The following is a 12,336-nucleotide window of genomic DNA, read 5'->3' as shown; positions in this document are numbered from 1 at the left end:
ACACATCTGAGTGCTTTTCAGAGTTTCCTTGGCCAAGCTGATCTAACTCAAATGATTAGAAGTAATTTATGGTGATTTTGAGCAAAGATGGAGCAGGCTGGTTTTTCCTATGGAGCAAAACAAGGTCAAATCCTGCTGGGTCCTGCACTTGGTTCACAATTACCCCATGCAATGCCAAAGGCTGCAGACAGAGTGTCTAGGAAACTTCTCAGCAGAAGAGGACCTGGAGATGCTGGACAACAGCAGCTGAACATGATCCAGCAGTGCCCAGGTGGCCAAGAAGGCCAGTGGCATTCTGGCCTGGATCAGCAATGGTGCGGCCAGCAGGAGCAGGGCAGGGATTGTCCCCCGTACTCAGCACTGGTGAGGCCACACCTGGAATCCTGTGTCCTGTTCTGGGCCCCTCACTGCAAGAAGGACATTGAGGGGCTGGAGCGTGGCCAGAGAAGAGCAACAGAGCTGGGGAAGGGTCTGGAGCACAAGTCTGGTGAGGAGTGGCTGAGGGAGTGTTTAGCCTGGAGAAAAGGAGGCTCAGAGGAGATGTTCTCACTCTCTGTAACTACCTGGGTGCTAGTCTCCTCTCCCAAGGGGTACCAAGTGGCAGGAAAAGAAGAAATAACCTCAGGTTGCATCAGGGAGTTTTAGTTCATTGGAGCAGGCTGCCCAGGAAGTGGTAGAGTCACAATCCCTGGATGTATTTAAAAGATGGTAGAGATGGCATTTAGGGACATGGTTTAGTGGTAGACGTGGCGGTGCTGGGTTAATGGCTGGCTTGATAATCTTGGAGGTCTTTTCCAGCCTAGAATATTCTATCATTCTATTTAAACATCCTCTTGCTTGACTTTCCAAACAGCATTATACATTAGGATTGTCTGAGGACAGATCAGAGATGTACACAGGACCTAATTTGCCAAGATGCTTGTTAGGTTTTTTAACTGCTTAAATGCCATGTGCTTTTCTTTCCAGGCACATTCAAAGTGGTTTGCAGGACTTTTGATCACTTTGTTGGTGGGATGAAGCATCTCTACGAGGTCAGCAGCTGCCGCAGCCCCAGCGGAGCCCAGCAGCAGCGTGGAGCCATGAGGATCTATTACATTGCTGCAGAGGAGGTGGAGTGGGACTATGCCTCAAATAAGAGCTCAGCACCAAAGGTTTACAACATCAGCAGCTATGAGGAAAGGTACCCAACCCAAAAAACAGTTGTGGGCACAGGACACACTTACAGTGGAGGGGAAATTTTGAAGCACCATTTCATGATGTCAACCATGCTTTATTAGAGGCAACTCTTTGCCAAGCATAATATGAGAAAATGTATTTACAAAGTCACAGCCTCTCAGTCTAGACCAGTTCATAGGCACCAGTTTCAAATGCTTTCATTTCAGAGTGTCTTGTAATGCTGTTGAATTCAAGAAGGCCTCCAAGTTTGTGTTCCAGCCCTGGCTCAACCTTACAATGATGCACCCCAACCCTCTTCTCTCCCTTACTCTCCCCAGCCTTGCCATCTCAGACTTCTGGTTTGCATAGAGGAGAAAGTCAGGCATCTGTTCCAGATGTGAGCTCCTGTAGGCAATGCAGATGCATGATGGGGGTGCTGAGTCTGCTTTCCTGCAGCATGGTAGCCCCTAGATCCCCTGAGAAGATCAGAACATAAGCAACCCTGCAACCGAATCACTGTGTGAGGAATAAAAAACTTTTGAAAAAAATACACATTCCAGATCATATTGCATAGACTGATCTCTGAGGACACTTTGGTGAAAGCAAAAAGGAACTTATGTCAAAAATAAACCTTAGAAAAGCATCTGTCAAAGTGCTCCTGGTACAGAGGAAGAGGAGTGTGTAAAAAATACACCTGAAGAATCACAGGTGATGATGTGAGTTTAAAGAAAACATAAACTCCAGTACTGTCAAAGGTTGCTGTTGCACACACAGCTCACGACACAGTAAGCAGTATCCCTGGGGCAGTTTTTTTGGTTTTATTTAGTGTATTGTGAGCCAGCCTTGCAACTCTCCTGCCAGGGGCGCCCTGGAGATGAGCTGCTCCCAGAGAGGGTGAAGGCTCAGCTGCACAGCGGCTTATGAGCGTCCTCTGCCGGCGAGTCAGCCCTCTGGGATCCCAGGGGAGCAGCAACGAACTAGGGAAACCTGGAAAGCATCCTCTTCCCTGTGCAGAATGAAAATACATTTCTCCTTTTATCATCATGCTGGGAAAGCATCCAACCTGTGCAGTTCACAGCAGCAAGAGGGAAGGGTAAAGCAGCTCCCTCTTATCTCAGATGATGGATCACATTTGTTTTCAAAGGCCAAGCTTTGTTTATCATCTTCCCGTGGCTAATAGCCAAGATAGCAAAAGCAGACATCATGATAAGAGCATTCAGGTTTCCAGGGACAGGCAGTATCTTTTATTGGAGTGAACAATGCAGCTGGAGAGGGTAGCTGAAACCACTCTCATCTCACACTTTAGCCCTACTCCAGCTCTGGTGAAGGATTTGTGTTCCCAAAATTCTTGGAGAGTGCATCTTATCCTCAGCTTTACCTCTTTGAAGAGGGTGTGCATTCAGTAAGGATTACCACTCTTGCTATTTGCTATTCAAAACCTCCTGCATCTCTCAGGGCCTTCACATCCATCAGCACATTGGGTCAAGCTGTATATTGTCATTGAATCTGTTGTGAATAGCACAACAGTCACTAACTTTCAGCTATGTACACTTTAGTGCTTTTATTGCATTTTATTTTGCAGCTATGGGCATGTTTTTCTGGGCCAAGCAGAGGACCTGATTGGTTCAAAATACAAGAAGGTGGTTTACAGGGAGTACACAAGTGGCAACTTCACACAGCGCAAAGTGAGGACAGAAGAGGAGGAACACTTGGAAATCCTGGGCAAGTAGCTCTCATGTCTCACAGACCAAGCCTGTGCTCAGGGAGAGGATCGCTTTCCAAAAACTAAGATGTTTTCTAGCTTTTTAAAGATGGGAAATATGGAACAGTGATGTCTATTCCAGGTGTCAGTTATTTTACATGCTATTTATATAATTGCTGAGTGTAAAGATCCTTTCCAAATTAAACAATTAATTGTTGAACATGAATAAGGAGTATCCTAAGGAGTGCTATAATGGCAATTCCAGGATTCACTTTAGCTTCAGAGCTTGTAACGTGGGGAAGACTCTTGTAAACAGATTAAGATAATATTAAGGAGATAGATTTGTGTTTGCAATTGGCAAGACATAATTTTACCCATCGTAAAATAACCATCAGTTCAGGTTTTTTTATGGGGTGAAAAGCAGGCAACAACTGGTCATAAAATAGTCATAGAATTTTAGAATATCATGAGTTGGAAGATCATCAACGTCCAACTCCTGGCCCTGCATGACTCACACCATGTGCCTGAGAGCATTGTCCAAGCACTTCTTGAACTGTCAGTCTTGGTGCTGTGTCCACTTCCCTGGGGAGCCAGTTCCAGTGCCCAACCACCTTCTGCATAGAGAACCTTTTCCTAATACTGAAACTAAGCCTCTCCTGATACAGTTTCATACTCTTCCCTCAGGATAACCTTCTCTAGGAATATGTTTACAATTTCCTTTTCTGAAGGACAATGAAATTTTGAAAGATTCAAAAGCTTTCCTCAGGAGTTTTCCTGAAAAAACAGCTGTTCAAAGACCAGTCTTCAGAGAGAACAATTCCCTTCATTGGCTGAAAAGGGATTATTTGTACATATGGAGCTTTTAATCATCTGAGATAAACCAATTTCTATGGCTTTCCTGGAAGAACAGAAAAGCCCAATGATTTTGATAGAGACCTTGGCTCTACTCCCAGGCCAAGCTATTGAAAGTTGGTTGAATTCAGAAAAGCAGCATTAAACACTGGCATCTCCTGTTTGAATCCAGGGCCATTACTCCATGCTGAGGTCGGTGACTCCGTACTGATTGTATTTAAGAACAAAGCCAGCAGGCCTTACTCAATAAGTGCACATGGTATAGAAGAGGTTGGTTGTGAAGAACAGCCTGAGACAGCAATTACCCTCCCTGGTAAGGCTCCCTTTTTTTCTTTTTTTCCCCCTTCTTTTCTTTGAGCTACAAAGGCTGTATATAAAAGCATTTTAGCACATTAATGATAATCTCTCTTTCAAACTTGCCCATATAGCTATATGTTCTCCCAGGCATGATATGCTCAATGCTTATTCAGTTACAGTTCTGAGTTTCTAGACATGTAGGTTCTTGACCAAGTGAGCATGTTTGGGCAGAGAATAAGCCTTCATTCCTATCAGGGGTAGAAACAGGATTGTAATATCACTAGACAACCTCCAAAAGAGAGAGAAGCAGACCCATAATCACGGCAAGAGAAATGTAAGCCAGTGATGCATTTGGCTCCAAACTGACACTCTAACAATGTTTTAAAAACTTTCAAATTCAGAGGTAAGAATTGCAGATGTTAATATTAACTCTGCCTCTCTCAAGCTACAGAGGATTGGCATTTGCATTCAGAGTCATGCATAAATTGCCAAACGTAGCTGTCATATGAATTAATAACCTTGGAAAAATGTACCAAATATGCCTCAGTTTCTACTGAGGAAAACAGTGGATAATAGTTTTTCATATAGAAAAATTCCTGTTTAATTCCTGTTTTATTCTTGTTTAACTTTTTGAACTTCAATTTTTTTGTTGGGTTTATGTTCTAAGTAGGAAGTCAAACCCAGGCATAGTAGTCAATCCAAAATGTGCCCACCTTTGCTTTCCAACACCCATACAAATTTTTTTTGGACTATTTGTGAACTCCAATGTGAAACTAAATGTAAAGAAATTTTGATGCAATAAATCTCTTTGCAAGCTGAAATTTCTTTCCTGTGAGCAGCTGTGTCAGTACAGTACAAACACACAGAAACTCATGTCCAAATGTGAGCCAGCATCCGCCTTGCTGCAGTTCGATCAATGTATACCTGAGGTTAATACATGGGGGAGGGGAAAGAAAAGGAACTGGTTTATATACAATTCCTTTGTTTTGTAATTTGCTCCATGATGATGTTGACACTGTTAGGCTGGCATTTGAGATGTAACAACGGGAACACTACTGTCATGTCTCCTGTGTCCACATGGGAGCAGGCTTGGATGAGTTAGATGAGAGAAGGTGTCTGAGAGTAAGCCAAAAGCATTCTTCAACAGGATCTAAGGACTGACTTTTCCTTAGGAGTTTGGAAAGAGCAGTTGACATAGAAATGAAATCCCTGAAAATAAGAAAAATTTCTGGGCACCTCAGTCCCCACCAGCATCATCTGGTGTCATCCTCACTGTCTTTCTTCCTGGGCCAGGCTGGACTGCTCACCCCAAACTTGCCAAAGACTATCTAATTCTACTAAATCCTAAATCAGTCATCAGTCAGATTTGCATCCTGACAAACTGTGCTCCTGAGAGCACTGCCAGGTCCTAAAGAACCTGTGGGGGGCATGATAAATAGATGCAGAAAGCATATCCATAGCAACCTATGCTAGACCAGCTCTCATCTGCCACAGCTTTGTTCTCTCCCTGGCCATTCTTCCAATTACCCAGAAGGAAAAAAGGGAGAAAACATCAATTTTCCTCATGTTTATCGCTTTTTTCAGGGGTTATGCCTTATTTGCACTTCAAAGATTGGTCTTCAATGCCTTCTGAAGTGTGTCAGCTTTAAATGGAGTGGAGATTTTTTTCCATCTACAGCCTCCAAACATCCTGAGCTGAGGACGAAAAAGCAAGGAAGGGGTGGAGGACCATGACCAGCCTCCCTTCTCAGATCACACCTTCTAAAAAGAGGTGATGACATGTAGGTTAGATACAGGTGGATGAGAAACATTTCCCTGGCCTCCATGTCTCCATGACATGGACTTAATGTCTCCAAGACATGATGCTTATCCTGTAACAGTAAATGCTTTTGCAATACTTACATGAGACTCATCTCATATTGTAAGAGAGTTGAGAGTCACGACTTTTTTGTTTTTGTAGTTACTGCTGTACAATTAAAACCCACTGTTGCATGATGCATGAACAGTGTAGTGGCTCAGTGACATAAAAACTAGACTCAGTCATTTCCCAGCCCTTTAAGCTTGAAAACTCTCCTTGCCTAGATGCTCACAGACATTGGCAGCTGTTGGGCTCTAGCTGTACTAAAACCATGGTTCTGTGATGTCCTGGTTTTAACCTGACTCATAGCATGTCCCACGATGCTCTTGGCTGTTGTCACCCTGAAAGACTTTTGGGACAGAGATTGCTTGGTTCAACATTTCTCCACCACTTAAAAGGGCAAGGTGTTGACCATATCTTGGTCTCCTACCCTTTCCTGAAGTACCAGCAAAAAAGCAAAGCAGGGAAACAGAGCATAGGCATTTCATCTGAACACAGATGTTTGTGTTCGGTGCAGAGAAATGATCCTCACTCAAACAGATCATTTTTTCATCCATTCATTATGGTGTTTTTTAAATCAGAGGTCAGGGAATTTCTGCTCAGGGAGGACGTGGCAGAGATGATGACATTTGGGAAGGGATAGAGGTTCTCTGGTAATTGCTGTGGAGCAAGGTCTTACCTGGAAGATGAAAGAACCCCCCTGCTCCCCCCTGACAGCAGGTTGGTACATATCCAGCTCTCCTATCCGGGCCCCCAGCTGACACACTTCTGCAGCACCCTTTGCAAAATCCCAGTGGCAACTGCCACTTCTTTTTGCCCCCTTCAATTGAGAAGGTCCAAGGAACATTTTCTGGGCTTGGCTCCCAACGCTTCATCTGACCTTAAGTATCAGGAGCTAAGATTGAATTACTGCAGTTTTTGCCAAGGGCAAAGATGAAGAGTTCTCTCTGTAAACTTCCTTCTGTGGGATGCCACTTTTGTCAGAATCATTTGCAGATGTTCTTTTCTGGAGCAATCTGCCTTCACTTACACCACTGGAACCTCACTGACTTCCTGGAAGGCAGAATCATATCCCTATCCCATTGCTGCATGCTTCCACAGGTAGTTTTGATGCAGACAGTTTTTTGATGAGGAGGGTAGGAGGTCTGAGTTAGATACCATTCAAAGCCTCTAATACTTAGCTGCTCAAGGTAAAATTGTTCTCTCTCTATTTCAGGGGAAATAAACACCTACAGGTGGAACGTCCCAGAACGATCCGGTCCTGGCAAAACAGATCCAAATTGTATCACTTGGGTTTATTATTCAACAGCAAATTTTGTTAAGGTAACCAAGAAATGGCCATTAAAGCTTGCATTGCTTTGGCTAACACGTCGTGCCTTGTGTAATGTTTATGAAAGGATCCTGCTTCTTAGCTGGGAGAGGACCACAGGCTAGAGAAAGCATTTACAGAGCTAGATGCTTTGAACTCCTTACTAACAGTTGCACATGCCTGGGTAATTTAAGCTACAGAAATCCCAAGGCATACACCACAGTAATATGATTTCCTCCTTAAAGAATAGTTGAAGGGATTTGGGGTAAAGACAAAACATTACACAAAATCACAGAATCACAGAATAAGTAAGGTTGAAAGGGACCACTGGATGTCATTGCTTTGGTAAAATAACAGAGAGACACACAGAGAAAGAAGTTTTTAATTAGACTGATTTTTTCTCATCTGATCGGAAAAAGCAATTTAATCTTCAGTTAATCTGTATCTATTTCATAACTGGATGAATTGAAAATCTGTAATGCATATATTTATTTTATTTCAGGACACGTACAGTGGTCTGATTGGGCCTCTTGTAGTTTGCAGAAAAGGAACTTTAGATGAAAGAGGTCGGAGGAAAGACATCGATCGTGAATTTACTCTTCTGTTTTTGATGTTCGATGAAAATGAATCCTGGTATTTGAAAGAAAATATTGAAACATACCTTCATAAGAATCCCGATGATTTTAATTCCACTGAGGACTTTGTAGAAGGCAACAAGATGCATGGTATGTAGGACTCGGCAGCAGCAGCCAAGAGGAAAGAGGTTTATTTTTCACAGCCCTTTTAGGGAGACATTGGACTCAGCCTGCAGTTACCCAGCCATGTGACAACTTCATAAAGTGCAATGCTGGAAACAAAAATATTTCACAAGGCCCAGCCAAGATATTTTTCTAACAAGATAGTTTACTCTTATACTTTTGGGAAGAGGCTGGCCTGCCAGGACTCCTGTGTCATTTGTGAGCTGTGCTCCTCCAAGGCTTGTTTTTTAGGAGCATAGGGATGATATTTTAAAACTGTGGCTGTATTTGCAGCCAGTCCAGGAGCCAGGCTGAATAGACTGGATGGGGACACACACAGCCCTGGCAAAGCAAACTTTTTTTTCTACAGCTGGTACCCATTTTAGGCAACAGTTTTATTCCCTCTTTTTCCATGTAGCTTCTCAGCATAAATCCAGTTTGCTCAGGCGTTCCATCTCAACCAGTAAAAAACCAGTTTGATGCTCTTTAAGACAGAAAAATGTTTGTTGATGTATACTTACACAATTTGGAAACTGAAACAAAAGCATGACTGTCTCCCTGCAGTGGCAGTGGTCAGTGGGGATAGCACTTGTCCTGACCACACATGCCTGTCCCCTCTCTGCCTGAGCACTCCTTCTACCCTCAAAGTGCAAAGGGTGCCTGAATTAGAGGTTATAATCACCCATACCATGGCCAATTATTAATCATTCCTATTTTGTCATTCTTCCAGCAATCAATGGGAAGATTTACAACAGTCTCTTGGGTCTAACGATGAATGAAGGTGATAGGACAAACTGGTATTTGATAGGAATGGGCAATGAAGCAGATATCCACACAGTTCACTTCCATGCACAGACCTTCATCTTCAAGGTTGGTAAAATAAATCAAAGTAAAACTTTTATAGTGTTATGGTAAATTTATGAGAAAAACAAACAAAAAAAAATCCATATTTCCAGCCTGGTTTTGTCACTTAGGCACAGAGCCCTGGGCTGATGCTGAGGTGGGTGGGAGTTTTGCATTTGAAGGAAATACAAAATGAATGAGATACTTGCAAAGCTTCTATTACCCTAGTAGAGGACATGCTTAGGTGGGTTAAAATATATGATTACCCATAGGTGTGAGGGAATACAGGGAGGAAATTAGAGTTACACTGCGTTGGAGTATGGTTTTATGCTGTGACAGTTTGCCACTGTCAGGGCTACCTGAAAAATATTTCAAAGAAACACCTTTGCTCAGCCAAAAGCTGAAGTCAACAGAAGGGGTCTGCTGCTGTATAATGGATTAAATGAGAGGTGTCCATAGACCTCAGTTTCTCTGGATGATGCTCACTAGAAATGTACAAGAAACATTTGATCTACCTTAAGGAGCTGGAATTCTGACTGGAATATTTCAGTGCCCATGGGGGAGTATTTGAGGCATGACTCTCACAATTCTGGTTTTTCTTTGCCACAGACAGATAAGGACCACAGAGGAGATGTATATGACCTTTTCCCTGGGACTTTCCAGACAGTTGAACTCGTAGCAGAAAACCCTGGGACGTGGCTTCTGCACTGTCACGTGGCCGATCACATCCATGCTGGCATGGAGACAACCTACACCATCAATAAATCAGGTGCAGTATCAGAAACATCCTAGGACTCAGGTGGTATTGCAGCACAACTGGATGGAAGGCAGGGATGAAAGAAAGAGAACTCACCTGTGCAGTGGTGGGAAGCACCTGCACTGCCATGGCCAGCTAGCAGTGATAAGAGACAGGACAAACACCCTTGGTGACATGGCAATCTTTGGTGCACTTTGCTGCAACTTGAAATCAGTTGGTGATTCACAAGTGCCCTTCTGAGACAGTGGCAGCCTAGGGACCATTTGTCCTTTAAAGGTGGCACAGAAAACATCTGCAAAGCTGTTGTTCAGCCTTTTTGCCTCACTGTGCAGGAGGGCCTACAGTCTGGCATGGTGCTGGTTCCTTCCTGTGAGCCCTGATGACTTGCAGAGCTGTTTGGGCTCCTCCCTGCACAGGCAGACACCAGCTGGGATAAAAGGAGCTCCAGAAAATGACTGTTCATCTTGTCCAAGAAATAGGTGATCTCTTGACTAAGAAAAGTTGGCAAACTTTTTGAGCGGTGCTTGTCTCTGCCAACACACATAAGTGAAGCTGAAAGTGTTTTGTGAGCCTCTCCACATCACATTGCTTCATTAAACATCTAGATCCAGCATCTAGGTCCTCACTGTGCTGGCTACACTCCTCTACAAGAGTTGAAACAGTGCCAGTAGGCACACCTCATACCTATAACCCTGCAGCAGCATGATGACAAATGTAGATGCCAGATGTAGCCAAAATACTCCTTCCTTGGATATCATGAATTTATTTGACTACACATATTCATGTGGCTGTGAGACTTCAAATGGACAAGCAAATGCAGAACTGAATCATGGAATGGTTTGGGTTGGAAGGGACCTTAAAGATCATCTCGTTCCAACCTCCCTGCCATGGGCAGGGACACCTTCCACTGGACCAGGCTCTTCAAGGGCCAACCCAGCCTGGCCTTGCACACTTCCAGGAATGGGGCATCCACATCTTCTCTGGGCAACCTGTGCCAGTGCCTCACCACCCTCAACAAAAATGTGTTCCTTATATCCCACCTAAATCTACCCTCTTTCAGTTTAAAAGTTACCCCTTGTCCCATCACTACAGTAAGTAGTGGAGTAACGGAGATCCCTACAGAGAAGGGGAATGTTGCCCATGGAGCTGCCCAGAGGAACAGTTGTGATGATCTAATCACAATTTCTGTTCAGATCAACAAGGTAGAAATAATGAAATAAGTCAACTCTAATTTTTCAAAAGAGGAAAAAAAGTATTTATTAAGGTTTCCAACTTAACTATGCTTTTTTTTCACCCTGAGAAGGGCGACGAGAGTGGGAAGTTCCTTCAGAAGGAGGACACACAACTGGAACATACAATAAAACTACTGCAACAAATGAAACCACTGCAAAGGGTAAAGATTTTTTTAAATGTCATTTAAAACTCTCAAGATTCATGCGCAGATTTCTCATTAACAACTCTCTTTTAACAGATTATGACAACAAAGTGGGCAATTTTTTCGGCAAAACTTTGAGTCCTGGAGAAGCCAGCCTGATACTCGCAGCTTTTTTTTGCATTGGACTTGTTCTACTGTCAACAGCATTAATCCTTTTCTGCTTCATCACCCACCAAGGAAATAGAATCCATTACACAGCTCTGGATGATAAAAGTGCACTTCTGGCAGATTCTCTGTAAATCCCCGCTTTTCATATCGTTCAGAGGGACTCACTGGATTTCACAATATAGAACCATAAAACCATTAAGCTTGGAGAACACCACTAAGATCACTGAGTCCAACCATTAATCTAATACTGCCAGGCAACATGCTGGTACTAAAACTGGAGCAGGGCACATGCTGACAGTCCTACCCCATGGCCAGTGCTCACAAGAGTGAACACGAGCTGCAGGGCTCAGCTCCAAGAACCAGGTACCACCCATGACCATTTCCACTCCTCTGGAGTTCAGATGAGCTCTGTCCAAGATCCAATCCGGCAGCTAAGCAGAGTAGCACACCTCTTGGCATCCACTGGGTTTTCACTGGAGTGAGGAGCAGGCAGAATGGCATCCATGTGCTCTCTGCAGAAAATTAGGGTTCACAACAGAAAATAAACACCACCGGGGCCTGGCTTAAGTTGTCATCCTCTGAAGGAGCAGGTGCAAATCTCCAAGTCCCTGCAGTTTCCCAAAGTCTGGCTCAATGAGTTCACCACCATTCAAGTGATTGTGTCTTTTTTTTTCCCTTGTTAAATGAGGAAACTTTGCCCCAGGGACAGATTTTTGAAGACCTACAAATAAATTTTAGCACCTGATGGGTTCAGCAATGCCCCTGCTGTTAGTTTCTAACAGCTTTTATTTATCTCTAAAAATCTAGCTCTGAACAACCTCCAAGAGATTGACTTTGTAAATGCTGCTTGTTATGGTCCTGATTCTGTACCTCTTCTTTGCACTGAGCAACACCTCTCTCCCAGCCTGTAATGAAGCCATCAGGAGGATAATCTTTGTGCTCTGCAAGGCAGACAGACAGAATCAGGACACATTTAGTGATACTTGAATGTTTATAGCTAATTTTTTGTTAGGTTGTGTTTATTCTTGCCTGCTCATGCCTGCTATAGCTCTAGCAGAGGAATTCCAGGACAAAAACCTTTGTAAAACTGTTTACAAAAATTTGATTTTGAATGTAAATTCAAGTTGCTAGTTTGGTTTTTTAAATTTTATTTTTTCCACTCCTGTACTTTAAAGCATATTCAAAGGTAGGAAATTTTACTGTGTAACACTTATTGTAGCTTAAATGTGTCCTTCATTGATGTCCAGTCAAACAATATGTAGAAGGTTCTTGGATGTTTCTCA

At 43.2% G+C, this 12,336-nt stretch overlaps 1 protein-coding gene across 1 annotated transcript in view; it reads left to right on the top strand.

The window, feature by feature from the left end:
• Nucleotides 1–11,431, top strand: part of HEPHL1 (hephaestin like 1) — a 33,209-nt gene extending 21,778 nt beyond the window's left edge. Inside the window, exons 12-20 of the mRNA XM_005417735.2 lie at nt 967–1,180; nt 2,738–2,877; nt 3,882–4,022; nt 7,081–7,187; nt 7,676–7,898; nt 8,641–8,780; nt 9,363–9,522; nt 10,823–10,903; nt 10,982–11,431. Of these exons, the coding sequence (XP_005417792.2) occupies nt 967–1,180; nt 2,738–2,877; nt 3,882–4,022; nt 7,081–7,187; nt 7,676–7,898; nt 8,641–8,780; nt 9,363–9,522; nt 10,823–10,903; nt 10,982–11,184 (1,409 nt within the window). The 3' untranslated portion in view covers nt 11,185–11,431. The remainder of the gene's footprint in view (nt 1–966; nt 1,181–2,737; nt 2,878–3,881; nt 4,023–7,080; nt 7,188–7,675; nt 7,899–8,640; nt 8,781–9,362; nt 9,523–10,822; nt 10,904–10,981) is intronic.
• The last annotated feature ends 905 nt before the right edge of the window (nt 11,432–12,336 follow it).

This window comes from Geospiza fortis, unplaced genomic scaffold, assembly GCF_000277835.1.
Source record: "Geospiza fortis unplaced genomic scaffold, GeoFor_1.0 scaffold16, whole genome shotgun sequence".
Lineage (NCBI taxonomy): Eukaryota > Metazoa > Chordata > Aves > Passeriformes > Thraupidae > Geospiza > Geospiza fortis.
The sequence above is the reverse complement of the archived record's forward strand: the minus strand, read 5'-3'. Positions and strand labels throughout refer to the sequence as shown.